This window comes from Penicillium alfredii (genome assembly GCF_028826965.1).
Source record: "Penicillium alfredii strain IBT 34128 chromosome Unknown utg000004l_segment0_segment0, whole genome shotgun sequence".
NCBI lineage: Eukaryota > Fungi > Ascomycota > Eurotiomycetes > Eurotiales > Aspergillaceae > Penicillium > Penicillium alfredii.
The window spans coordinates 1,879,683-1,906,281 of NW_026622701.1; the positions used below are offsets into that span (position 1 = coordinate 1,879,683).

The following is a 26,599-nucleotide window of genomic DNA, read 5'->3' on the forward strand; positions in this document are numbered from 1 at the left end:
CCTGCAGGAGAGAAGTGGAGGTCGAAAGTCGGTGGAGGGTCGAGGCAACCAGATCGGCGGCCCGGCGATCTTGATATGTAATGATAATACGACGAACAGTAAGAATGGTCAAATGGCCACTTTACTGTGGCACTGTTGTTGCGCTTTCCTCCTCGCCATCGCAATAATCAAAGAGATGGCCACTCCATCAGCATCGACACTCGCGACGGGTGAGCGGTTTTATATATATCTGAGCTCCGAAAAAAACAAGAAAGACCCCTATCTCGAAGTTGGCGATGGCACCAACAGCGAGACTTTTATCTCAAAGCTCCCTGACAAGACCATCATCCTCACGGGCCCGCCAGCTCCAACTGCAGCAACAGAGCTCCACGATGAGGACAAGTGGGTAGAATGGCTCAAGAAGATCGATGATGCAGCCAAGTATACCTTAACGATCATGCCACCGAAAGAGAAGGAGGGAAAAGAGAGCGGGAAAGGGGAGGAAGACAATAAGAAAACGGAACTCAAACAATTCGACTTTGCATTCAACACGCCAACCAAACTGAATTTCAGCTCCGAGAGCTCGGTGTTGAACAACACATTTGGTGATGCTGCCAAGAACATCGAAGAGCCCGGCTTTCATAATCCAAGGCTGTACCTGGGATTGAAGGCGTCAGACAAAACGGAGGTTCCGCTGGCCAAAGTCTGGACATGGACCGGTAAAGCAGAGGATTCGATTCCCGATATCTTAAAGGGGCTGCAAGTGACACCGGATTCCAAACTGGCACCGGGCCATCGCAACGCGCTGTGGTTTAACCCCGAAGCATCCTCGCGAGTGACAGTCCGGTTGGTGTTCAACCTCGGCGACTTGGGCACGTTGAACAGTCTTGGCCTCGGTGACTTGGACATCAGTTTTACCCAAGCCGACCTCGTGTGTCGGAAGGTCGTGAGTGCTGGGGAAGCAGAGGGAAAGACGGTGCCCGTGACGCATGGGAAGACAGCCATCTCGATTGACTGTAATTTCGGTCAATACTTGGAGCTGCAAGGCATCATGGAGTTCACGGAAGATGCCATCGGCATGTCGCTTTTAGCCAAGTCCAAGGATCCCATCCCAGGAGCCTTAAGCTGGTTGACAGGCGTTCTTGGGTTAAAGGAAGGTGAACTAGGGCCACTCCCGAAACTGTTCAGTCAGGATCCATTCAAAGATGTCAGGTTCCGACGTATCAATGTTGTAGTCGGCACCAAACCGAAGGTTAAGCTGGCATCTTTCAAACTGGATGTGCAGGTGTCAGCACCCATTGGGCAGGATCCTGCATCGGGGAACAAGACGCTTTTCCTGCTCTCGTACACCTACATCCCTTCCACCGGTGGACTGGGCACCATTCAGGGCAAGCTTTGGGAAGGTAAGTTCCTAATCACCTGGTTTGCTGGATTTTCACCGACATTCTTATAGATTCGGGAGACGAAAATCCCACACTGGATCCGACGTATGAGACCTGGACCGACCTCGAGCCGATCCCGGCGGGAACGCCGCTTCTCCCGCTACAAATCAAGTATCTGATACCCGGCTATACAATCGATAATATCCCCAAGACTATTCCCGATACCATCGAGAGACTGTTCCTTACTCTCAACACGGAGGGAGTCTGGTTTGGAGCCATGGTGAAAGCAAAAGCCGTTCCTCCCGGTAACGTGCCACAGCCAAATCTGGGAGTAATCGAGGTGAATGCGTCATTTAAATGGGGCCTGTCGGACTTTAAGCTTGACCTCTACGCGGAAGCCTTTATCGTGCCACCTGCTTCTTCCACGCATAAAGACCCTGCGCTTTTAACAGGAAAATTGACGTATGAGCGCACCAAAGCCTCCAGCTAGCTTGAATGCATTTTATACTATGGAACCAATTTGTCGATTTGTGATTTAACGGTAGAAAATGAAAACAATGGAACGAACTACCTAGGTACTACTAAGCTGTCGCCATGCCCATGCGCGGCACTTCCAGGAACAGCTTGGCGAACTTGACCTTGTCGTTCAGCAGATATGTGGGTGGCTTGCCAGTCATCGGCGCAACCTTTGGTGCATCTGGCGCTGGATTCGCCGGTGGTTTCGTGTCCCATTTCGCAAAGCTCAGCTTCTTCCATGTGTCCACAAAGTTTTCCCCTGCGCCCGCTCCATACTTGGGCTCGCCATTCCATTGATTCCTCACATTTTCCCAGGCTTCCGGTGTCGTGTTCTCGTCCTGTGGATCCCACAGCTTCTCGACCGTGGGAACCCGGGGAAATTCATAGGACTTGTTGCCGGCGGTGTTGATGAAAAACTTCTTATACTGGAAGGGCTTGATCTTGTCGTTTATACTCAGTGCCGGCAGTGGAGACGAGATACAGATCCCCGTAATATGTTTGACGGAATGGTCTTTGTTGTCAAGCAGGGAGCCGATCTGGTTCGGGTCGTCGCGGGTGCTGGAACTGTTGGGATCCGCCCTTTCGTCGTCTGGTTTTGTTAGCCATTTCTGATATATAGTAAAACAGAACTAGATCCAGGTGGGGAAAATGTGTAGCTTACATTCTCCCCACAATGCCACTGGGAGTGATTTATAGATTAACTCGGCTTTCTCCCATTTCGGTACGCCCACATCGTCCTCGGACGCGGTAAGGACCTTGGGGTTCCCCGTCGGCCGGATAGTGACGGTTAAATCACTGGTCAACGTATCCTCGCCCTTGAGGTGCATCGGTTTGGCGTGAATAGGTCGAAGATCTGCTGAATTATCGGGAAACTGGTACTCTGGCCCCCCTTCCCCCGGGTCAAGTTGGCCAGTCACGACCGTCGCCTGTCGCACGGCAAATTTGCACGCGACCGTGAACTGGAAGACAGCGCCCCGGACATTCCATTCAGTCTTGTTGGGTTCAGTGCTTGCCTCCGTCTCGCTGACCGGGATGAGACCACGGTTGCAAGAGAAGATGAACGGCGGGGGCGGCTCGGCGTTACCTTTGGGAAGGTCCGCCTGCAGAACCTGCTGGAAGAACGCCTCCAGGGTGAGTGGGTCGTTCTTGTGAGTGACCTGAGAACCGAAGTTGACGTCGAAGCCAAACACCCAGAAGTTCACATGGACGCGGCCCGCAATAGGCGGCCCCTGGATGTAGAGCGTGGCGGAGAGCTCGATACTGATATGGACGGTGCAGATCCACAAGTCGAGGGTATAGCGGACGCCGACACTTACCCCACCATCGGCCATGAAGAAGAACGGTTTGTACTTGATCAAGAAGTCGGCATAGGCGTCGAAGAAGGCGTAGAGGGCACCCAGAGTGAGTGATGCGTCGAGCCGCCCGCCGCCCATACAGACCTTGGGGGTAATGGCGAAGTAGGCCTCGCCGCGGATACTGATTGAGCTATCGTAGCTCCAACTAATCGCCAACCGGGGCGGGTTGGGATATTGTTCGGGCTTCTTATACGAGCGGTGGTATCCGCCAATGGTGAAAACAAAATCGCCGGCTGAGGTGCTTCCGTCATTGGCAAACCAGGTGTAGAAGGCAAATCCGCCCGTCAGATGGCAACTAGGATCGAGCACGTAGGAGGCCGGTGTCAGTTGTCCGTCGACCTTGAATGTGCCGGCATCAATGTCGATCACAGCCGTCAGTCCAAGCTGCACATGGGCGAATTTCTTATCCACCTTGGGCGGCATGTCTGCCGTGGCGACGCCAAAGAGGCCGATCTTGACTTTGGGATCCCACTCCACCACCACCACGGCTTGCACGTCAAGCAGCTCAAACGCCAGGACCGTCAGTCCAGCAGCAAGCCAGAAGGAGTGGTTCTTGGGGAAGAACCAGGTGCCCTCCATCAGTGACTTCAATGCATCCTCTGGCTTCTGGTCACCGGGAGGCGAGATCAACGGGAATTGTAACACGTTAGTAGCGGTAGGGAATTGCAGGCTGTTGTTGTAGCCGAACCCGCCAACCACGCCCCGGATCTCTGCGAATTCGAAAGTGGCCAAGGGACCATTCAACATGAAATATACAAATGCCGATGTGAAAGGCTCCTTCTGGGTCTTTATGTTGATCTTCCCGTAGAATCCTGCGGCTTGGAAGAGATACGGGGCAAAACTGATTGTGGCAGCTCCTTGGTAGGTGTCCTGTACGCTGGTGGTAACATGCTTGAACATGCCCGCCAGGATGACAGGAGGTCGATCAAAGGAGGCTGCCAGGCCCTCAATTGTAAACTCGGGCTTGGGCAAGTTGTGGAAGATGGTGCTGGTTTTGGAGGGATCGCTGTCGTCTTTTTGAAAGACCAGGGTGATCTTGAACCCGAGCAAACCCACCCCAATTGGCCCCAGCACAATCGACGCATCGAGCAGAAGCGACAGCGACGGTTTCTTACCCAGGCTGTATTGAAGACCCAAATTGTTCACTGTGAGCGGCCCAACCTTTTTCTCGTACGGGGCTTTGGCCGCAGCTTGATCCGTTTTTGTTTCTGGTTCCGGCTTTGTGTCTTCGGACTCTGTCTCGAATGTACTGGACTTGGGATTTGTCTTCTTCCCCCCGCCAAACAGATAGTCGAGTGCCACAGATTTTCCCTTCTGTGGATCATTTCGCAGTAGCATAAAATGCAGCCCGGCTGGGATTACCACATCCGTTGGTTGGTACGCTCGGCCTGACGCATCTCCCTCGTTCGGTTTGACCCCAGTGTCAAGTTGAGAAGGGGCAGATTGAGCAGATTGCTTCTTGGTGACTTTGTACATCAGCTTCTGATCATCGGGCAATCCATCGTTTATCTTCTCGACATCCTGGTACGTCAACCCCAGTGGAGCGTTCTCCCCCTTCTGCCTCTGGACGTAGAGAAAGACCATCTCGTCAAACGGCTGGGGCAGCTCGCCAATTAGGTCGATGGTGACTTTGGGAATTGCGGCCACAGCAATACGAAACGCGCGCTGGGCGACTGGTTTCGGCGTGGCCTCTGTCGGGGCCGCTTTGTATTGAAACGCCTGGAAGGAGAAGCCGCCAAAGCTGACCCATGCGGTGAAGAAGATGTCCTTTTTGGTCTTGGGTTTCGATGCTGACACCGCAGGCTGATCTGTCGGCGTCTTCGGGTCCGATTTCTTTTTCTCCCCGAGTGCCTTCATCCTGATTCCCGCTGCATCCTTCTTCCGTGGCGGCTGGATGGAGATATCGGTCACGAAGAAAGGCAGCTCATCCTGCACCTCTGAACCGAAAATATGACCCGCGATCTCGCCGATGGTGGTTGAGGGCACTGCACTCTCACCAAAGGCGAGGTTGGCCTCGAACGTCCAGTCATCGGGGTTGTGTGTAAAGTTGAGCTCGAGCGGCAGCTTTCCCAATTTGATAGTACCTTCGGTCTCGAACTTGGACGTGTTGGGGCCTTCATACGTGTAGGTGAAGGTCAGTTTCTCGATCTCGATTTGGTCCAGCAGGGAGGCCACGCCATCCTGGCTGTTCTTCTCAAAGAAGTCGTATAGGGTCGAGCCGTAGACGTCGGACAGGGTGAGTTCAACTGTCCATTTGCTCGTGGGCGCGGGTGCAGTCGCGGGTGCTACGGCGGACGTCATTGTCTCACGCAGCCTCTATCATCTCCCTCAGAATTGATGATTTTCAGAGTCAACTCGTGTCCTGCGCTCCTAGTCTTGCTAGATTTCCGCGAACGGTAATGTCCAGTATTCATCGTAATGATTGTTGTATTTCTGTATGTTACTACCTCGTATTACTGCCTTCACGTTCCGGCCCCAAACGCAATCCGTCCGTGCATTGCATGACATCTATAGATGTTCATGGCGTCAGCGGGTGCATCTGCAGCTCGGGTCACAATCCTTATCGTCAGCCACCGGCAATGTATGCATCTCGATCAACTAGGATATCCCGCAGATCTACGGAGTAGATGCAATACGTTACGTGTTCGTGCTACGTTGACAAAAGTACGATGTCCGAGCGTCATTGTAGACAGTGCTGCGGAGACAGGCTGGCACTCTGGAGGCAGCGATATGCGTCGAAGCACAGCGTATGCTGTGTATCTGTAGTTGCGATCACAATCACCTGGAAACTACCTGAAGGGGAAAAAGCAACAAAAAAAAGACCCCATTGCGTGTTCATTCCATATGTTCAAGTCAATTTGCCGCATACAATTTGCCATTCCAACACACCCTGCCACGTCCACTGATCTACACTCATGCTGGACCCTCCTTCTCGTTCACATCAGGGCGTACGATCGGCTGCTTAAGCTGCAGATACCCCTCCAACGCCGTGTACGGCCCTGGCTCATACCCCGGTGCAGAATCCACTTTGCCCAGTCCCAATGCCTTGTATTCCTGTTCTGGGCCCGAATCCTTGAGGAAAGGCTGCAGCCAGGCCCAGTTTCCCGTTCGTAGTGCAGGTAGCCCGACCGCACTGTTTTTGACGGTGGGATCACGGGTCGGGTCAAGCTGGTAATCTGGGAGCAGAGGCTTGCTGTCTTCGGTATTCTTATGGTATTTCTCGACGTCCGCAGTGACCACCATGGGACCGAGGTGAAAGAACGCAGTCATTTTCTGCATGGCCTGCTGCCAAGTCCAGGGTGGTAGCTGGAGGTTGTTCATGGGCAGAATACTGCTGAAGGTAGTGATAGGTAGGAACGGGTCGATGATGGCGCCGAACACCTTCAGTTTCTGGTTCCAGTTGCGGGCGTAGAGCTTAGCCTTCTTCATCAAGGTTTCTTCGTCGTCGCCCATGTAGTTTTTGGGCGCCAGCCAGAAAGATGTCACTTTGGGTGGCGGATTTGCATTGGGATCGGAAATGTCCTTCAGCTTGCCACTCTTGTCTTCCCCGACGTAGTACGTGTAGATCGAGCTCAGGTCTAGCTCGTCTCCGGGTTTCAGCTCTTCGTTCTCACCGGTGTCGTGTAGATGGAAGTAGCCCACCAGCCCGTCGCTGGCCCGGTCCTTGTCGCCCAGTTTGATGGGAAAATCGTAGCAGGTTTTGCCAGGGCCCGGTAGTAGATAGACTGCCTGCCGTTCAGCCCCCGACAGCGCCTGGTTTTTCTTTTCGTCGATGGATAACTCGAGCGACCAACCGGCATTGACAAGCGCCAGAGGTCGGCCGACAAGGGAGGTGAGGAAGCCAGCATACGCACTTGGTGCAGAAGACGACGACGACTGGGCCTGGGATTCGTTTGCCATAGCCAGGAAAGCTTGAAGGTACGCCCGGTCGTTGGTGAGCTTCTTGATCAGCCGGTCTATCTGTTCGTTCTGGGGAATCGGCTCTGGGGGTGGGAATGGCAGCCATTTCGCACTGGCAGACGCATATTGAGGTGCATTGGGCGCGGTCAACCGCACTTCGCGATAGAACGTCCCATCTGGTAGGAATATCTGGATCCCGTTGTCCACGTAGTTGAGCACGACCCAGCCCCATATCGGATTCTCCCATTCGGTGACTGGACGCCAGTAGGAATAGTCGTCACCAGGTGTTTTGTGCCGCTGGTCATGGGTCACGAAGGCTGTATTCAGTCTGGCGGGTTGGTTGATGGCCGGTGGGACCTGCACAAACTCGACGTGCCCTTCGTGACCATCTCCATTCGGCCGGACCAGGTTGGGCTTTCCCTCATATAACTGGGGCTCGTAGTACGAGCTAAGATACGGATAGATCGCCTGGTCATCTTCGTGTCCATAGCGTGCGTCGATAGCGTTGATTGCCTGCCCGAATTTGTCGATAATGTTGAGCTTCGAGAAGCGGAACTGGCCGTGCGTGACGGGCTTGAATGGATATGGCGGGCTTCTTGTTGTAGGAGCGGTCTGATTCTGGACTTGAAGCGAGTTGGACAGCAGCGCCCCGTAGGGCGTCTGCTCGGAGTAGATGTCAACGACCTCCAGATGCTCCTTTTCGAATGGCCCGACGAGAGCATCCTCTATGGGCTGCACCCCAGAATTGTTGTATCCCCCAGGAATCCGCGCGTTGGGCTTGATATGCGTACCATGCACCATGGTCAATAAGTGATCGGTAAACCCGTCCAACGGGGCCGATAGAAACGGCAACTTCCATGTATTGTCGGCCAGCTCCTTAATCTTGTACTTCTTCTTTACCTCAGGGCTCACCGAGTTCAGCAGCTGTACGATGGACGCATGGAGTGAGAAGCTCGGTTGTGGCAGCAGCAGGATTCGCCCTGACAGGATCCGTTTGTCCTCAATCTGAGGATCGAGCAGGTTTTTCGAGGGATCGATCCCCAGCCGCCATCGATTGTCGATCTGGTCTTTGCACTGTGGTGTCAGGCCTGGGGACAGCTCCCAGTCAGCCCACGGGATATGGAAATACTCCGCCTGCCATTCAAGAAACAAGGGCGCCCAGGGCTGTGTATTGGCCCATTGATCGCGGGAATCAGATGCATTATATTTTCCCCGGTCGTGGTATAAAGGGACAGGATGACCCTTGTCTCCGACGGCATTAGGATCCTTCAGTGTCGTAAATTCTCCAACCAGCGCTTTGGCGGTCCCTACCAGATGCTCGGGGAGCGTTTTAACTCCATACAAGGAGAGGTCACTATCAGGAACTTCTCCGTGAACCAGCTGGCTTTCCAAACGGACCTGGAGATCATCCAGATAATCATCGGGCCATCCAGCCTCGATGCCAGACACCAACAAGGTCGGGTCACGCGGCTGGCTGAATTCGGGCAGCACACCCTCCTGAGGTTTCTGTCGGAAGACTAGCAGCTTTTTCTGAATTATATCCTTCTGCCGGTGTGCTAAGTCGAGGAGCTCCTTGACTAGCGCCCTGAGAGTATCGATCTCAGTTTTGGTCGTTGGGGAGTCAACGTCGCCGCTCACGAATCGCCACCAGTGTGCGAACATGTCCCATTGAAGCTGAATGACCTGCCGCTGGGTGCTGTCGAGGACCCGTTGGGCATTGTTCAGGGCCTCTAGCGCGTCGACTTCGCGCGGCGATGGCTTCGTAGCCTTTTCCCCGTCGGCACTTTGCAGGTGCCAGTGTGAACCGCCAGATTCGCGGGCAAAGTTCCAGTTCTGCACCTCGTCCACGGCGACTCGATGTAGATCGACCTTTTCATCCTGTGCCCGGAGCAGCGGCTCCAGCATGTGTATGTCGTTTTCCAGTTGCTTTTGCTCCGGGGTTTCGTCACTTGTGTGTTTGTGGCAGTCGATGTAGGACAGTAGCGAATCGATCGGCGTCGTGCCCACCGTCACTGGCATAGAGTCGAGGAGATGCTCCGACGCCTGGTTGGCGGGGATTTTGTCGGGACGCTGGTTGCGATTCCAGACGACGTTATACATGGCTCCATGGCAGACGCTGCCGGCAGGTCCCTTGTCTGTGAGCCAGTCCGAAGGCCAGTCTTTTTTGTCCCCCTTCAGCAGCATTGAAAGCGACTTGAGCCGCTCCTCTCGAGAGCCCTCCTGGCTCAGTTCTCCGAACGGCGCTTGTCTTTCATCCGAATGCCACCCAATCACGTAGTAATCCGCAGTGGCCTGTTCCAGGCGCTTGGTGGTGCCGCCGTCCTTGTATTCGAACCCGTCGACGGTGGAGAAGACATTGCTGCAGTGCGGCTGATAGTCAAGGAAGAGCTGGTTCGAGCTGTTCACCGCGGTCAAATCCACGCGCTTGACGTTGGGGTCTTTGCCCTCTTTCCAGGTGGTCGTAGATTCCTTGTACCCAATGAAGATTTCTGCCTGGCGGTTTAGCTTGATCCCTTTCGCACCCTCGCTGTTACTCGTGATGTACGGGGACACGTCAACCTGCAAATCTTTCTCTACCGGAATTCTGTCGATTTCCTGGATTCGATCGCTTTCAATAACCCAAGACTCCACCGCGGGGATGGGTGCGTTTCTGGGCTTGGTCGTTTCCGCCGAGGGATCCAGTTTCCGAATCACGAGCCATCGGTTTGGCAGCTGCCGGAATGCAGGCGCTGTATAGTCTGGCTTCTCGTCGGCCGCGGCGCTATGCAGCCCCTGGGCCTTGCGTTGCTCGCCGTGGTCTGACGCTGCGGATGGAGTGGCTGCAGTCCCAGTTCGGTAGAAGCGAGGCATCACCCAATGTAGATAAACCCCCATACGGTTTGTCCGCGGTTTTCCCTTGCCCAAGTCGTACAGCCGGGAGTTGGAGCTCGCGGGAAATGCATTGTGGAGGTCCACGGGGTCCAGGATATCATGTTGTAGAAGCTGATCTTCCAGCTGCAAAAAGGTGTAGTTGGGCTGGGTGATCGGGGCGATTTTGGCCTCGTTGGGATCTGGGCTGCTTAGGGTTTCGTTGAGCACAAATGCGTCGAGCTTGAAAGGGATTGTGACGTTCAGGTCTCGAGGATTCGCCATTTCTATCGGTGCAGAAGAGTGCAGTTGGCTCTGGACACGGTCTACGGCTGGATGCAATTATATCTTTATCTCTTCTGTTCCTTATGTCATTCTTTCAGAACATGGCTCTACATGCATACGATACATGATACAAGACCCTCGGTACTCCATTACCAGTAGAGTACTGAATATGCACGATGTAATACGAGTAAATTGTGAGTTGCATTGATCGACAGAACAAAAGTACCTGTGACCGCCCATCACTTCCAAGCGAAGTTGCCATGGACAGCTGATCGGTCATTGAGCAAATGCAGCCAGTTAACGAGAGACAAAAAGCGGGTTTCTTCAGATCAAGAGGGAGGGGGTGAAACTTGCCAGGGCGTGGTCGTGAAGACCTTATACGCCCCGGCGGCCCCTCCGTCGGGGACCAGATAGATATAGTGCGTCTTGCCGTCAGCTCCATTGATGGCGCACAGTGACGAGGTCTGATCCACCTCGATATTTTCCAGGGTCTCCCCGGCATCCAACCAGGTGATTTGGTCTTTTTCCAGCGTCCCGAGCACGTAGGACAGAAAGCCGTTATTATCGACATAGTACAGGGTCAGCTGGAGGAAGACCTGATTGTTCTTGTGCGTGGACACGTTTGTCACAATCGCCAGGGGACTCGACTCAATGACGGAGTTCGTGTTCCTGATCGGAATGGCTGTATTTTCTCCATCAGTGCCTGTCGCAGGGGATTGTAGACGGAAGGGATGCGACTCACCAATTTCGGCTTGGGTCGAATTGATATAATAAATCCCCCGACGTTTACCCTCATGCACGAAGAATACAAACGGGATTTTCTCGTAGAAGCTGGTCAGTCGCGATTTCGCCCCGATGGTGGTGGGCACCTTCAAGGGCGTCACAGCGGCCTGGTCCAGCTCATCAATCACAAGCTGGACCAACACAATTTTTGAGTCTTGGTCAGTGCTGTGGTGGGAGTTAGCCTGCTTTTCTCGAATACCAATCTATCCGGATCTCCTCCCTTACCCTTCCTTCCTGAGGAAGAAGATCCAGTTGCGCTGATCGCGATTATCGCAGGCCGTCAGCGACCAGAGATTGGTTTGGATGGGGCCTTTGCCGTCATCGCTCGCAATGGGATTGTAGTACGGGCTCAATTTGCAGATACCCACGTTGCCAGTTTCCCCGGATCCGGAGCTGGCAATGCCGTATACCACAGCCTGTTTCCGTCAGTCTGGACCGTTCAGTGGGCTGATTCGCCGGGGATCATACAATTTTGTTTTGCACGGCCCCTGCCAGGGTGCCTGGCTCATGGATAGTCCCCGTAGGAGCATTGTTATCGACATAGCCGGTGGGATGGTTGGTGTTGGTGGTGCTATAGATCTGCAGCGAGAGCTGGCGGTTTCCGGTGACGCCAAACTTCAGGTGTTTGTGCGAGGACCGGACCGAACCGGGAGAACCAGGAATGTCTCTCGGGTTGTCATCGACAGCCGGGTTCGGGAGGACGGTGATCTGGTTGGTGAGAGGTGCCATTGTCGAGAAATCCAGGGCAATGATGCTGCTCGATGAACCCGCTGAGCACCTCTATTCCCACTCAATTTATATCCACGATTCTGTTCCATTGGCCTCGAGATCAAATCGCGCTCAGCCCGCCACAAACGACGATCCAACTCTATCCCGTCATCATACTTTGGTTCCTCGTGCCCTCCGTTGTCGGGATCTTCGCGCGACTTCCCTTGTCAAGCCGTACGTGCATCTGCATCGCCATCACCTCGTTTCTGCACGCGACATGCGAGTTCTACTCGACAACTCAAGTGAGGAGAGCGCATTGCATGGTACATCCATCAATGTGGGTTCGTCTGACGATCGCTGCTCTGCCCAGTTCGCAGACGCAATACAGATACTATACCTGACCGGGGCGTAGCATAATATTACAATGCAAAATTACCATCTTCTCTTCCTCTGTTGTTGCTGAATCTCCCTCTCTCTCCTGGGCCACATCAGTTCAACCATCTACAGCCATAATCATGGACCTTCGTCGCCCTCCACACGATCCCACTTTGTCTCCCCGCCATCTGGCCCTGCGCCATGCGAAGAAGCGTTTGCGGGCACAGAAGCCCATGGGTAAGAATGAACCCGCTGCGATTGAACAAGGGTACGAGCAGCTATATTCCTACTATGTCCCCGGTCTGCGCGCAGGGCCACACATGATCGAGGTGAAACAACATGTCGAAACCAAGGACAAACAGCATCAGCTGGATCCCAGCCTGAAACATTCATTCAATGTGATCGGCCCCCGGTTCTCACTTCCAGAGGGCGCTTTGTCGTCGTTTTACCCGCCCCAGGGCCATGAAGACCGAGCAGAGGTCTTGCCCAATGTGGTCCTCAACGATCCAACTCTGCCCTGGGAGCGGACGGCGAGCTGGGAGCAACCAAAGCCACCCACGGGAGACTATGATCGAAATCGAGTGCCATGGCTGGCAGTGTTCGTGTTCACGCAGGATGAACTTCGCCTGGATGCATCGGATCTGGACAGTGTTTTCCAAGATCCACAGGTTAAGAGCTTCAAAAGACAGAGCACCACGTTGAGCACGACTATGATTGCCAAATTTGTCGACAAACTAGGTGCCACTAACACCTCCCCGGTCCTATACAAGCCGTCCGATGGGGATGCAAAGACAGACATCATCTTTCTCAGACAAGAGCTGTTCAAATCCCTGTTTTCGAAGTACGATAACAAGGGGAAACTGGTGGATAGTGAGAAGGGATACGTTCAGCAATTCCGATTCCTCGCTCATCTTCGCCATATCAACCTCGAGGGCACTCCGTCAGCGACTACAACAGAGAGCAACGATCACGCGTATTCCATCATTGTCAGCCATCGAACTGGCGCTCTCTCTATTACCAAGCCAACCCCGGTTGTCGCTCATCTGGTCAATATTGAAGGAGTGGAAAGCACGAAGTTCACCCCGGGCAAGAAATTTGTGGCCATGTCCTCCCTGCACTCGTGGGAGTATACCTGCCTGCCACCCAGTTCGCTCAATATCGAGGACGCCTTTGAGCATTTGGGGAACTCTTTAAGTGTCCTCAAACCCAACTTGAGTGCGAGTGACGGAGAGCTTCTGGGCGGTTCGGGCGATACAGATCTGACCAAGAACATCAATGAACGCTTGAAGAAGCGGATAGATGACGGCTTCTCGCTGGTTAGGTACCGTGTCCAAACTGGAGACATCACTGCTGCCTTTACCAAGAGTCCGTTTGCACCGTCTGCTGTCCCATTTCCCGCCGGAACTCAATGGCCCGCCAGCTCGACCACCGGCTCCAAGCTGCAGATTCTGGACCCCAACCTCAACCTCATGGACCTGACGTATTCTGCCGCTTGGAATCTTGGCAAGGCATTGGGACTGGCGGATCCCGAGTTTGCCACCGCGTTGGGACGGCTGCGCAAGCAGATCCATGACAGTGGGGTGAACGAGGCGCAACGACAGGTCATCAACCGTCGCAGCAAGGAGCTGGGCGTGCCAACCGTATATAAAACAAAAGAAGAGGTTCTATCGAGCCTCTCGGATACACTCAAACAGCTGAAGACCCTATCTATGAGCAATGTCCATCAAAAAGTGTCTGGTGGTATGGTCCGTCGATGGAGTCGTCCAGAGCTGCCGCCGCTCGATCTCTCCTACAAAAGTCCAGAAATCACCGGCATCATTGACAGCTGCTTCCAAGACATTACGACGAAAATTGCCAGCAGTGAGGAGAGTGATGAAATTCCATACAATGAGCTGAATGTTCCCAAATCCATCGATTGGGCAATCGTGCTCCGCTGGGTATTGGATCGATACTATCTGGTCGATGTTCCTCCACACTACCTCATTACGGATCCCAGTCACCTTCCCATGGAAACAGTGCGAGCATTTGCCATCGACCATGCGTGGGTGTGTGCCATGATCGACGGAGGACTGAGCTTGGCAAACCACCTGGACCCAGACGACGATAAAGTCCGCAATGCGATCAAAGGAGCCATAAATAATCACCTGAAAACCGAAATGCCGGATCTTTATCACCCCCAGACGCCCCGATACGGTTTTTACGTGCGCTCGGCTCTCGTTGCCAAATTCCCCGACCTGATCCTGGAGATCGAAGATGAACACGGTACACCTCCTGATCCAAAAGCCCCCCGATCATTCTGCGACATGCGGTCGTGGAAAGAAACACAATGGTCGTTCTCATGCGCGAGCCCCCTCGAGATAGTTCCCTGTTTCTGTGTTTGCGAGAACCACCCCATCAGCAGTTCTTTACCGCTGCCGCAGAGGTAGACACGGAGAAGATCAGGATGGAGTATAAACGGGTGTACACCGTCAGCAAAATCCCAGATGATGACCATAATGTCCCCATTCCTTATACCTACGCCCTAAAAAATCCAGATGCAGGGCCAGCCATCTTCATCTGGGGGCCAGAGAACAGCACCCGTTGTCTCAACGTCGAGTCTCTGGCACAGGATCACTTTGATACTATCAAGAAGAAGTTCAAGGATAATCCAGATTGGTTTCAGGAAGACAAGCCCACCGCCGCATTGATGGGAATTCAGCTCAATGAGCCTCAATGGGAAATCAAGATCAAATGCCCCACGTCCGACGATAGCAGCTTCAAAGACTTGTACAGCGATTATCCCAGACTTCTCCCGGTCCCCTCTCCTGCGAGAGCCCAAAGTCTCTCGCCATACCCCAAAGTCGAGAACACCATCGCCTGCGATCCGTACCCGCCTTTTGGGAAGCGGCACCGACACCAGCCCATCAAGTCAATTTATCATCCCCCTCATTGCCGTATCCCCAAAATAGTTTCTGTTCCTCCACAAAACCTAGAAACTCTAGCCCGCGGCGGCGGGCCCCAGTTTGACTACGGACTATACGCTGTGGGCCGCAAGGAAAGCAATGATATTCCCATGCTGCCTCCCACTGAAAAGAACCGTCGTCCCCAACAGGATCTGATCGTCTCTATTGTTTACAATTATGGTGCTTTTGACTACTTCATGGAGTACCTCGAAATCTACATTGAACTGGGCACACAAGGCCAGCTCATGGAAGCATTCACCGGCACCGGACCGAGCATGCTCTCCAACCTCCGATTCAACGTGATTCCGAAAATTGTGAAAAATTCACAGCTCGGGAGTGTGCTGGTCTTGACCTTGCGACCGAGAAGCACCCGGAGAAAAGTTCGAGTAGACACTATTGGCGAGATGAGCTTCATGCTGAGCGGAATCGTGGCAAATCAATATGCGGCGGACACGGATGTGGGGGTTTATTCTATTGAGAAATACGAAGGTGAAGAAGGATGGAGGAAAGACTTCAGTGCGCATTTAACGAGAGTATAAGAGCACAGATTATATGCAGCATCAAATTTTGATATTGACAGCAAGAGCCTCGTCTGTTTGCATACCATCGCCTATATCCTTTAGAGTAGACCTTGAGAAACGGGGACCCATGGAATGGGTTTTTGCTCAACTCCATGGGCTCATTCCCATGGGAGCACCAATACCTAATGCACTACTAGCATCCTACCCGGCAGACTTTCTTACTAGGGGGGATCTTTTAGAGGGGATAGTGGATGATAAAAGAGAATGGGTGCTCCTTAACGGTATTTAGATGGCTTACCCGCTCTCTTGCCGAATACATTAAGTCCGGATTGGGTGAATTCCGCAGTAATATCTAAAAGCAACGGGAGAGGGGGCCAGGGGCAATCATAAATATGAAAATATAGAGTTATATAGAAACAGAGAGAGGTGAGAGGTGAGAGGAGAAAAATACAGGAGAGCTTTTTCTCCCACGGGGGAAATTCGATTTTTTCCTCGTTCTTTATTGCATTCACTTGTATCTTCATTGGACCTCAGCATTATTGTTTGTGTTGTTTTTTGTATATTTGAAGTGTTCACGAATATTTATATTGTATAAAATTAGACGCATCCCAAAATACAAATCAGAAATCAAATATAATGGTACAGATGCGCTTCATGGCATATCTCCAGTCTAGGTTTTGCTTCAGATCCGACAAAATGTGTCTTCGAGGCCTGGATTCGCCGCAGTGTTGCAGGTCGTTGCCATTGCAGGGAAAATGACGCATAGCAGTCCCTTATCATGAAGCTGGAGGAATATGGTTTGCCGACTAGAATGACACTTCGAGGATGAATTCGTAATCCGTTATTTGAGTGCCAGCGATGCAGTACATTAAAAACTGAGCACATTTCACACGAGTGTCCATTAATAAACAACCCTGATGGTAGTACAGCTGCTCGAATACTATTGCAGGCAAATCATGGGCAGTTTTGATTTACTAGAATTTGTATGATCCACGGTTTGCATATATTGGCGAAGAGCACTTGGGAAGATATATCGTCAAAATTACAAACTACCTCGGAGATATTTAATCGCAGGTTCTTCTAATATTGAAATATGTAATGCCTATTGACTGGAAAAGAAACGCCCGATAGAAATCGACCCTGAATTACGCGAAGTGCTTTTGACAAAGCACCTTTCTTTTCTTCACCGACCCAAGAAAACCTAATGTATAACAACCAAACTATTTGGGTTCGCTCAAGAAGTGGGATAACCCGTACTGTGTAACACCAATCTTCCACAGTTTATTGTTACTTGGCACAGAGAGTTTCTCGGACACTTGCTTCAACGAGTCTAAATTACCGACGAGATCATGAAACTCATTGTGAAGCCTGAGCAATGCCTTGTCGCGTCCTTTGAAGCGGACAATTGTGTTATGGAGCGATTTTGTCGACTAAACGGCTGCTGTGATAACAGCTAATATCGAAGCAGTGATACTTAAGGGGTCCGCTATTGGGCTAGGTTCCTCTTCGTTGTAATCGTAGTAAGATTTCGCTATAAGAGCAAATTTTTAGGGATAAAGGACTAAAGGGACAGACTAAATACTAGTTTAGACGGAAGATCGAGTTCGCGCTGGAAGGCTATGCTGTGTACGGTGGGTCCGATCGACCAACGAGGATTGCCGCTATTTGCGTACTGTTGACAAAAAGGCCGTTTCAACTGTCGATCATATCCTTCTAGCGCAGCCCTCCTTGCAGACTAGTCTGGGACGTGTTCTTGACTCTTCCAAATCCACCTATGATTTCTAGACTTTGGAAATTGCACTTGTATGGGTCATCTTAGGTAGCAATAGTGTCTTAGATGCTTATCTCGATGTATGTGCTCTCATTGGCTTCCCTCGAGCATAAGAGTCAAGATTCCCCTATAGCCGTCCCCTCGAGTCGGACCCACAGCATCAACAGCCGGTACCCCTTTATTCTGATAGACCAGTTTCGAAGGAGCGGCTAGTCCACGTAACAAGGTGGCGTATTCAAACGAAAATAAATCATGAAACACCACCCATCCATCATCCCCCAACGGGACGGTGACTGAGCTTAGCCTTTGCTTGGCGGACCGAGATCGTCATTGCCATCCCCCGGCACGTGGACAAACGAAGCCCTGAGAACCCTTTTTCCCTCGGAACTGTGATCTCATCGGCAACAGGCTTTGTAGCTGCCATTGGCTCTACGGCTTCCGTGGATATTGATCATGCAGTAGTCGGGCCGCAGAAAATCGGGACTTGGAGACAAAGTCCCCGAATGAATTTCCCGAGATCATCACTATGTGCAAGGTCGGAAGGGCGTCAGCACATATAGACGCCCTGTTTTAAACTTTGATCAATTGGTGTTAGTGCTATGTCGATCTTTGATAGTCAAATGCATCTACCTAGCACATGGAGGCGCAAGCCTGAGTGGGATTCTCTGGATAGGGGCTTTTTTTTTTTTCTCCTGTTGAGCTTTCTTATTTTATTTTGCTCTATTTAATTTTTCGGTATTAACTATTGAATGACTCGCAAGAGCACATTTGATTCTTCTGGTGTGCATACACACTGGCAGCCATCCGAAGATGCACTATAAATTGTCCCAAATGTGATTTCCGCAGGGCTCTGCTGATCTGCAAAGGTCATCCCGGGCGCATTGCGTATCTTGATTCATCGTGGTCATAGTGAGCGACATCTCCGTTACCAAAAATGTAAGGACCTTGGCTACCCTCTGCCATCAAGGGGAGAAAGCTCCAGATCGTACCCCCGGTCGAATCCACAGTGGAGCCCGTAGACTTGACTCCTCTCGGATTTGTCTGCCTTGATATTTTTAATTGTGGGCCACTAGAAAAGGCCTGTGGGTTGGCGTTGAAATACAAAAGGGCCCATTCCATGCTATAGACCTTTAGTTGAATCTCGTTGAAGGAAAGAAACTAAATGTTTCCAATCCGCTTGTCTATATCCTTTTATTGATTGATCAATGCACAGCTTTGTGTCTCTTCTATAACATTTTACTATGTCAGACTTCAACTCAACCGAAAAGCTCAAGGAGTTTCGAGTTACTGAACGCTCTGTTCATTCAAGCCCTAGTCTCTCGGCCAGGGACGACAAGTCACTCCCATCGCCTTCTTCAAACTCGATCAACCTCGAAAGCCAAACACCGACCCCACCGCCGTATCATGTTTTCCCACGCTCGCGCAAGCTCCAGATGGTTTGCATCGTCTCCCTCGCTGCCATCTTCTCTCCGTTGTCTTCCAACATTTACTTTCCTGCGCTAGGAGAGATATCGAGGGTGAGTGATAGATTTACCGGATATAGATCCTCATTACTTACTATAATACAGGAGCTCAACATTTCCATGTCTCTGACTACCCTGACCGTCACTGTCTACATGATTGTCCAAGGCTTAGCCCCGAGCTTTTGGGGATCTTTTTCTGATGTCGTCGGCCGACGTGTGATATTTATTGGAACTTTTGTGGTGTATATCATTGCCAACATTGCCTTGGCAGTGTCCCAGAACTATGGCGAGCTCATGGCCTTCCGTGCTTTGCAGGCTGCCGGCAGTGCGGCAACTATCTCAATCGGTACGCCACCTCCGTAACTCTGCACAAACAGTTGACTTACTTATCTAGGCGCTGGTGTCATCGGTGATATTACCACCTCTGCGGAGAGGGGCGGCCTAGTTGGAATTTTTGGCGGAGGTAAGTTGACTACCCACCTGAAGTGGCTTTCAAATCTAACAGACCACAGTTCGCATGTTGGGTCAAGGAATTGGCCCCGTCTTTGGTGGAATATTGTCGCAGTACCTGGGCTTCCGGTCCATCTTCTGGTTCTTGGTTATTGTGTCTGCAATTAGTTTGCTCTCGATCCTGTGCTTTCTTCCCGAAACCCTCCGCACAATTGCCGGCAACGGCACCGTTCCTCTCCATGGTCTTCATAAACCATTCATCTACACCATCACCGGACAGAAGGATGCGCAGGAAGGTGCCGTTCCCTCGGGAAAGAAGTCAAAGGCGACCATCAAGACCGTTCTTGCACCTCTCACCTTCCTGGCCGAAAAGGACGTCTTCATCACCCTGTTCTTCGGTAGCGTCGTCTACACTGTCTGGTCCATGGTCACATCCTCGACCTCTTCCCTTTTCGAGTCTGCCTATGGACTGAATACATTCCAGGTTGGGTTGACGTTTCTAGGTAATGGTAAGTAGCATATTGCATACTTTCTACTCATCTATTGATCTAACCACCATCTATCCAGGCTTCGGGTGCATGTCCGGCTCCTACACCATCGGCTACTTGATGGACTACAACCACAAGCGCACAGAGCGCGAATACTGCCAGCAGCACAACCTCCCGACCGAAACCCGAATCAATTCCAAGTCTCATCCCGACTTCCCCATCGAATACGCTCGCATGCGCAACACCTGGTGGATCACCGCCCTGTTCATCGTGTGCACCGCCGTCTATGGGGTCTCGCTGCGTACACATCTCGCCGTTCCCATTATCCTGCAGTACATTATTGCCTACTGCGCCACTGCCATCTTCACCATCAATAGTGCTCTGGTCATTGACCTCTATCCCGGAGCCAGTGCCAGTGCTACCGCTGTCAACAACCTGATGCGATGCCTGATCGGTGCTGCTGGTGTTGCTGCTGTTCAGCCCATTATTGATGCTCTTACTGCGGAGTGGGCGTTCGTCCTGCTTGCTGGTATTACGTTTCACATGGTCCCGCTACTGTTGATCGAAATGCGATGGGGCGCTGGCTGGCGACTAGAACGCTCAGAGCGAATGAAGCGCAAAGAGCAGTCGATATAAATATGAGGCTCAATGCTTTATCTCAAGAAAGAAATGATGAGTGTGTTGTTTCCGTGTCTTTTGTCAAAAGAATGCATTGAGAAAGGACACTGGTTGATAGACAAGAGACGGATATATAAAATGGACCGTGGGGCAATAACGATTTGATGACTTGGGCTTTGGGTTTCGGATAGTGCAAATATGCCTTTTTTGATTGATGCTTTTTGTTTATAGATTGACTTCAGTTACAAATGAATTGATTTTCGAGTGTTTTGCAAGACCATTCTCGTTGTAAATGGAGGGCCTGTAGAGTCACCTGACCCTTGCTTAGATTCCGAAGCAACCAACTTCCATCTCCATCCCCCATCACTGCAACCACCCACAATTTAGATGTGCCAGTGAATCCTTTGAAACAGCAAAAATCATTGCCATCATGGAATCCACGCGCAGCCTCTACAAAAACGGGGTTGATTTCGCAGCCCTCGCACTTCAGTCGCATGACTTCGCCAAGCAGTATGTGTTATAGACCCGATACTAAACAAGAGCAAAAAGTCTAACAAGAAGCGCAGTCTAAACCAAAATGGCCAGCTCGAATTTAATGATCCAGCCGCAGTCCGGTGAGACGGGCCCAGCAATCATGACAACACATATCAACGTGGGTCTAACCTGACCTGCACAGACAATTAACGATCAGCCTGCTGCAGCAGGACTTTGGTCTCAAGGTTGAGATCCCTGAGGACCGCCTGTGTCCACCGGTATGGATACAAGGACCCGAGTTGACCAACATGTGCTGATCGAGACTGCAGGTGCCCAATAGGTATGCCCGAATCACGCAGCAACACTTCTTTAGTCTGGAATCGTGCGTCTGACGCGCATATAGGCTCAACTATATCCTGTGGCTGCAGGACCTTCTCGACTCCAGCGCGGGAACTCTTCGGGGAGAATATGATGGCGATCGAGAGGTTGTTGGCCTCGATATGTACGTCACTTGGTCCCCACCTCACTCGTCAGATTAGAGTTACCTCTAACAGTGAATAGCGGCACGGGATGCTGCGGCATCTACCCACTGCTAGGATGCAGGGTCCGGCCCTTGTGGAAGTTTGTGGCGACGGGTAAGGCCACTGAAGAGTCAATTCTCGGGATGCATGCATACTGACCGAAGCCTGTCAGACATCGATGAAAACAACGTGCGCACCGCCCAACACAATGTAGTCCTCAACAATCTAGAATCGCACGTGCATATTGTTCAGACCAAACCTGAAGACAATCTCTTCCCGCTCGGAAAACTTGATCGTGGAACGTAGGTGGGCCTCAGCGGGGCCGTGTTCGATCTACCATCTAACCACTGATTAGTCTTGATTTTACCATGTGCAATCCGCCATTCTACACATCGCGTGACGAATTGATACAATCTGCAGAGGCCAAGACACGACCTCCATTCTCGGTAGGTGCATAATCCTATTTTGTCTCCTGCCCTTTTCGACAAATCTTCCTAACCAAGTTCAGGCATGCACGGGCACCGAGGTGGAGATGGTCACCCGCGGCGGCGAGGTCGCCTTCGTCACCCGCATGATAGAAGAAAGTTTGCGGCTTCGAGACCGTATTCAGTGGTACACATCTATGCTGGGCAAGCTCAGCAGTGTCACCGTATTAGTTGAATTGCTGATCAAAAACGACAACCACAACTATGCCGTTACCGAATTTGTGCAGGGCAGTAAAACGAAGCGCTGGGCAGTAGCGTGGTCGTGGGGTGACCGGCGTCCTGCGATGGTAAGTTCAAAAGGCGAAAATGTCTTAAACTCTTTAACACCATGATCTCTGATATTGATCCCAGTATACGGCCCGAGGCATCCCGGGTTTCCCTAAACATCTCCTCCCTTTCCCTGCTGACTATACATTTGCTTTATCCCCCGAAACATCCATTGATGCAGCCAGCGCTACCCTTGACAGTGAGCTCGGCTCCCTATCTTGGCATTGGACCTGGGACCGCAGTCTTTCTGCAGGTGTGGGGTTCGCAGCAGAAAATGTCTGGTCCAGACAAGCACGTCGCAAGATGAAGCTTGCGGGTCAAGAAGGTGCCTCGAACAAGCCAGCGGGTATGCCAGAGCAGGTAGCGCTTGGAGTACGGGTGCAGCTACGGCTGAGCGGAACATCACAGACTCCAAACAAGCAGAATGTCCACACCGTCGTGCAGTGGATCCAGGGGACTGACAGTGTGCTATTTGAGAGTTTCTGTGGAATGGTGAAGAGAAAGATGGAGGGGGAAATAGAGCAGCGTTACTGCTGGGGACTTTGGTGTGATGCGACCCTATCAACTCCGGAACTTGAATATCTCCACAGCCAACAAATGAAACTGTCATCTCTATCATTCATGGATATAATATCAAGCGCTTTTCGAGTGTATGTATGCTTTAGTTCCCCGTCACCTCACCCTGCAACTCCTTCAACCGGTTCCAGCCCTCGGAGTCCTCCCAGAAATCTTTGCCCTTGCCCAGGATCCCTCGCACCGCACTCCTTGCCTTGAACCGCCAATCGCGCGCCACAAGCTCGACTTCCGCATCGCCTTCGCTCTTCTGGTCCTCGCGGTCCATCGGGCCGTACCGGGCATAGCCCTCGCGAACAAGCCGTTCCGTAGCGCGCACAATCAAAAGCCAGGGCTTTTCGTCGCCCATCTGGAACGCACCCTGAGCGGAAGCAGCAACGGCCGCGCGCCATGCCTTCTCGTGGGCTTCGAGGGCACGCGCCGGACGCTCGCGGAACATTTCGACGCGGGATACAAGGAGCCACAGTGTAGAAGAGTGTGTGATCAGAGGAACGACGTTGTCGTCGACCAAGGAAAGAATCTGGCCTGGGATCGTGCCGGTGCGCACAACAGGAGCGGATGATCCGGCCTCTGGCTTGATGAGGAGGGACTCGTAGTCAAAAGCTGTGACGAGGAAGTCGACCAGCATGCCTAGGATCCGGACGTCGACGCACCTCTCGCCCTTCTTGGCTCCCAAAAGCTCAATTAGGCGCTTTTGCGCTGTAACCACGTCGCGGAAGGGAGTGACCGGCGGCGGAATTGATGCGGCCACTGTTAGCAAGTTATCCCAGATCCGGGCGTCGTCGTGTTTGAGCTGTGCAGCGCGCTGCAGAGCGGTTAGGGCCTCGCGCTTGCGTTTGTGCGGGTCTGTCTCCTCCGCAGAATCTCCGTCGGCGTTCTCATCCGGCGCATCAGGCGTCGTCTCGGGTGCAGATGTTCGCAGCATGGCCGCAGCAAGGTTACTCCACGCTTGTCCGTCGGTGTCATCGATTTGAACAGCGCGGGTAAAGGAATCCGTGGAATCCTGCCACTTTTGCAACTCAAGCTGCACACATCCGAGAGCAAACCATGCGCCGTGGTTGAGCTGGTTGACGTGCAGACTCTTGCGATATGCCTCCTCGGCTTTCTCAAGCTCAGGTGGTGTGAGGGCTAGATAGTGGCGAGCCAGTGAGCGCTGAGCCCGAGCATATCGCTGCCCAGACACATCCCAAGCGCGCTCGTACATCTTCTCGTCCTTGGAGATATCTCCCAAAATACAGAAAAGACGAGGGGCGTCTGCCGGTAGAGGGGACCGCTCTGGCCCAGTGAATTGTTCATTCTCGTCCTCTTCATTCGGACCAGTCGCCTGGTAAAGATGACGGCGCAAAATATTTTGAGCCTTGGCCTCCCGTTCCGTCGCCGCATAGCACAGCGCGGCCTCGGCCCACATTTGCAGCCTCTCATAGATTTCGAGTGCTGTGCGCAGACCGCCTAGGTCAACCCAGCGTTTTGCAAGCTCGGACTCCAGATCCCATCTGGTCGAAAAGTCGAGTAGCCAGATATATGCCAGTCGGTCAGCGGCAGAGGCTGACTCGGACTTTTCAGGCCGCGGCAGGAAAGTGGTTGGCTCCGATGAGGGCTGTTGGGCCGCTGAGTCGTCGGTTGCCGTGTCTGCGATGACCTGATCCACAAGAGCCTGCATCTGTAGTACAGCTCGCTCGACCGTGCGCGAGCGGTATCCTTCAACCCTGCTTCGAACTAAGAGAGCTTGGGTGTAAATCTGCCAATTCGAACTGCCACCCTCGAGAACACGAGTCGCATAAGGTTGTGTTTCCTCCCGGGTGAGACCGTTCTCGGGTGCCGTATTGGTGATGGAGGATGCCAGTGCAAGCAAAAGAGCAGAGTCCACCGGGTTGAGAATCGGCTGGTTATTAGCGTCCACAGAAGCCAAGACCGGCGAGAGCTCTTCTTGCACCGTTGACGACTTCTGGTCGGCAAAGGAGATTGCTTCAAGAAGGGTATCGTCATTGAGATCCAGGTTCTGGGGTCCTGATGGCTCAGTAGACTTTGTTGCTTCATCCGAGCTTTTAGCTATGACAACCAATTGGCTGATGTCGCGGTCCTGGAATTTCGTCCGCTTGCCCAGTTTTCCGGTCAGTGCAAACTCGAACTGCCGCACAGTGGCCGCTTGGTCCAGATCCGCGCGGGCCTTGCCATCCAAGCCGTGGTGCGTGTAGATAATGGAACGCTCCAACAAAAACCGTCCCCTTTCGTCCGCATTCAGTTCGGCCTTGGCCAGCTCCCCGAGGTCATTGTAGATCAGGTCCTGGAGTGTGCCAGTGACTTCAGAAAGCATTTTCTGATGAAGGAAATTCACACGCATGCGCGCAGTCTTTGCCATCAAGGCCCCATCATTATCGATATCAGCAAGAAGAGCCTTGGCGATAGAGAAGAGCTCCGGGTTGGGCGTGAGTTGGTAGGCGGCCTCTCCGTCGACGGAAAGGCCTCGAACGATCTTGCTTCGAACAGCGCGGAGGGTAGTTATGTTGCTTCGCAGTTCCGATGGGAGAACCAGCTCAGCCGAGTTGAAGTCCAAGGGAGGTCCGGTGACATTTGACTGCAAGAAGCTGAAAAGCGCAGCCAGGCCAAGGTGTAGGAGTTGCGATTGCTTCTGCTCGGGGTTCAGGCCGTCGCGCGGGGTGTGGAGAGCGGCTCGAGCCTGGTTGGCGACAAAGCTTGTATAAGAGACCTCGCCTTGCGCGACTTTGGCAACGGTGTCTGCATCGGTGTCGTGGCCCAAAACCGTCTTCGCGAGGGGCAGCTCGAAGATCGGCACGATGTCGTTCGATGTCAATTGGACGGGGTCGTAGCGGTGCTTGAGAGGCGATGCCCCGTCAAAGACGCTGTTGAGCGTGGGATGCGCAGCAGGATCCATGGCTCAAGTTCTTCACACAGTTCCTCGTACCGACTGGAAGAAAAACGAACCCCGCGATGTTTTTTTGATTTTTCCTATCGATAGCGTGGGCTTAAGGATGGTGCGTGGTAGTCTCATTCTGCCGCCAAAATGGCCGTCATCGGTGGTATTGCCACGCCAAGTATACGATCTGAATAAAAATCGCCAAGATCAACTATGTCCATCCTCCAAGTCCTTCTCCCCCACCCCTTGAAACAACGCTCATCCACAAACGAAGCCGCCAAAAAGGTCTGGAATACATTCCGCATGACATGTATCTCCGTGTTCCATGACATGCGATATGTGTTGGCAGTTGGGCTGGCTCGATCAATCCAGTCAGCCAGGGGTTTGAGCGCGACTTCAGGCTCAGACGCTGGTCGACGTCCCCATTTGTCCAGCCATGGATCTCGCTTCGTGTTCAGGAACGGTTGGATTGTCTTGTTCCACTTACTATGTGGATTAGTGTAGATCATGCCTTGGAGACCGATGTCCCTGCCATTTGTCGAAGAAGAACTCGTATTTCTCGGGATCTAGGACCCGGTGCATTTCTGCACAATGCTGGAATTCATGGGCAGCGAACCCAGTGATGAAGTTCTCCATACTATTATCATCGTGAGTCGCAGCACAAACACAAGGTTGTTGTCCTCAATTTTCGTGATGGAATGCTAACTCACTTCATCCATCCTCCTAGGGCTGCACCACGCAGAACCACTCGCTGCCCGTTGGCATCAAGAATGGTGTCATTCTTGACATGGAGAATACCGGTCCTCATGTTGAAGTCTGTATGGTGTCGAGAAGTGCAGAAGACTCGGGTTGGGACATCTCAAACCGGACTGCCAGCGAGTATAAGTACTCGGTTGCATCAGCACTTTACCCACAAGCCACTAGCGACAAACAACCACGGGGAACTTGGTAAATAGCTTGGCAAGAGATCCCAATGAACTGTTGTCTACTTCCAGCGGCATCGCGAACCGGATAATCTGCC

General features: G+C 52.4%; 10 protein-coding genes across 10 annotated transcripts; 3 read left to right on the forward strand and 7 right to left on the reverse strand.

Annotated features, from left to right (window-relative positions):
* Window positions 1-112: 112 nt before the first annotated feature.
* On the forward strand, window positions 113-1,851 carry NUU61_002368 (uncharacterized protein; the record flags this gene model as incomplete). The annotated part of the gene is made up of 2 exons (XM_056652950.1): window positions 113-1,382; window positions 1,442-1,851. 2 exons carry the CDS (start codon window positions 113-115, stop codon window positions 1,849-1,851), a joined length of 1,680 nt encoding a protein of 559 aa, XP_056514017.1.
* A 91-nt stretch (window positions 1,852-1,942) lies between these two features.
* NUU61_002369 (uncharacterized protein) lies at window positions 1,943-5,533 on the reverse strand (the record flags this gene model as incomplete). The annotated part of the gene is made up of 2 exons (XM_056652951.1): window positions 1,943-2,466; window positions 2,539-5,533. 2 exons carry the CDS (start codon window positions 5,531-5,533, stop codon window positions 1,943-1,945), a joined length of 3,519 nt encoding a protein of 1,172 aa, XP_056514018.1.
* Window positions 5,534-6,145: 612 nt separating this feature from the next.
* NUU61_002370 (uncharacterized protein) lies at window positions 6,146-7,620 on the reverse strand (the record flags this gene model as incomplete). Its single annotated transcript, XM_056652952.1, has 2 exons — window positions 6,146-7,449; window positions 7,500-7,620. 2 exons carry the CDS (start codon window positions 7,618-7,620, stop codon window positions 6,146-6,148), a joined length of 1,425 nt encoding a protein of 474 aa, XP_056514019.1.
* Window positions 7,621-7,808: 188 nt separating this feature from the next.
* Window positions 7,809-10,264, reverse strand: NUU61_002371 (uncharacterized protein; the record flags this gene model as incomplete). The annotated part of the gene is made up of 2 exons (XM_056652953.1): window positions 7,809-7,864; window positions 7,924-10,264. 2 exons carry the CDS (start codon window positions 10,262-10,264, stop codon window positions 7,809-7,811), a joined length of 2,397 nt encoding a protein of 798 aa, XP_056514020.1.
* Window positions 10,265-10,593: 329 nt separating this feature from the next.
* On the reverse strand, window positions 10,594-11,776 carry NUU61_002372 (uncharacterized protein; the record flags this gene model as incomplete). Its single annotated transcript, XM_056652954.1, has 3 exons — window positions 10,594-11,212; window positions 11,273-11,463; window positions 11,516-11,776. 3 exons carry the CDS (start codon window positions 11,774-11,776, stop codon window positions 10,594-10,596), a joined length of 1,071 nt encoding a protein of 356 aa, XP_056514021.1.
* A 1,544-nt stretch (window positions 11,777-13,320) lies between these two features.
* Window positions 13,321-14,169, reverse strand: NUU61_002373 (uncharacterized protein; the record flags this gene model as incomplete). Its single annotated transcript, XM_056652955.1, has 2 exons — window positions 13,321-13,755; window positions 13,924-14,169. The coding sequence occupies 2 exons, from the start codon at window positions 14,167-14,169 to the stop codon at window positions 13,321-13,323; spliced, it is 681 nt and encodes a 226-aa protein (XP_056514022.1).
* Window positions 14,170-18,605: 4,436 nt separating this feature from the next.
* On the forward strand, window positions 18,606-20,401 carry NUU61_002374 (uncharacterized protein; the record flags this gene model as incomplete). The annotated part of the gene is made up of 5 exons (XM_056652956.1): window positions 18,606-18,881; window positions 18,933-19,173; window positions 19,222-19,290; window positions 19,340-19,786; window positions 19,845-20,401. The coding sequence occupies 5 exons, from the start codon at window positions 18,606-18,608 to the stop codon at window positions 20,399-20,401; spliced, it is 1,590 nt and encodes a 529-aa protein (XP_056514023.1).
* A 412-nt stretch (window positions 20,402-20,813) lies between these two features.
* On the forward strand, window positions 20,814-22,673 carry NUU61_002375 (DUF890 domain protein; the record flags this gene model as incomplete). The annotated part of the gene is made up of 10 exons (XM_056652957.1): window positions 20,814-20,893; window positions 20,950-20,997; window positions 21,060-21,135; window positions 21,187-21,197; window positions 21,261-21,359; window positions 21,419-21,492; window positions 21,551-21,680; window positions 21,734-21,824; window positions 21,887-22,150; window positions 22,215-22,673. Coding segments are annotated over 10 exons (1,332 nt in total), but the record flags the coding sequence as incomplete, so codon positions are not given.
* Window positions 22,674-22,791: 118 nt separating this feature from the next.
* NUU61_002376 (tetratricopeptide repeat protein) lies at window positions 22,792-25,596 on the reverse strand (the record flags this gene model as incomplete). The annotated part of the gene is made up of 1 exon (XM_056652958.1): window positions 22,792-25,596. The coding sequence occupies one exon, from the start codon at window positions 25,594-25,596 to the stop codon at window positions 22,792-22,794; it is 2,805 nt and encodes a 934-aa protein (XP_056514025.1).
* A 477-nt stretch (window positions 25,597-26,073) lies between these two features.
* NUU61_002377 (uncharacterized protein) lies at window positions 26,074-26,386 on the reverse strand (the record flags this gene model as incomplete). Its single annotated transcript, XM_056652959.1, has 2 exons — window positions 26,074-26,215; window positions 26,289-26,386. The coding sequence occupies 2 exons, from the start codon at window positions 26,384-26,386 to the stop codon at window positions 26,074-26,076; spliced, it is 240 nt and encodes a 79-aa protein (XP_056514026.1).
* Window positions 26,387-26,599: the final 213 nt, after the last annotated feature.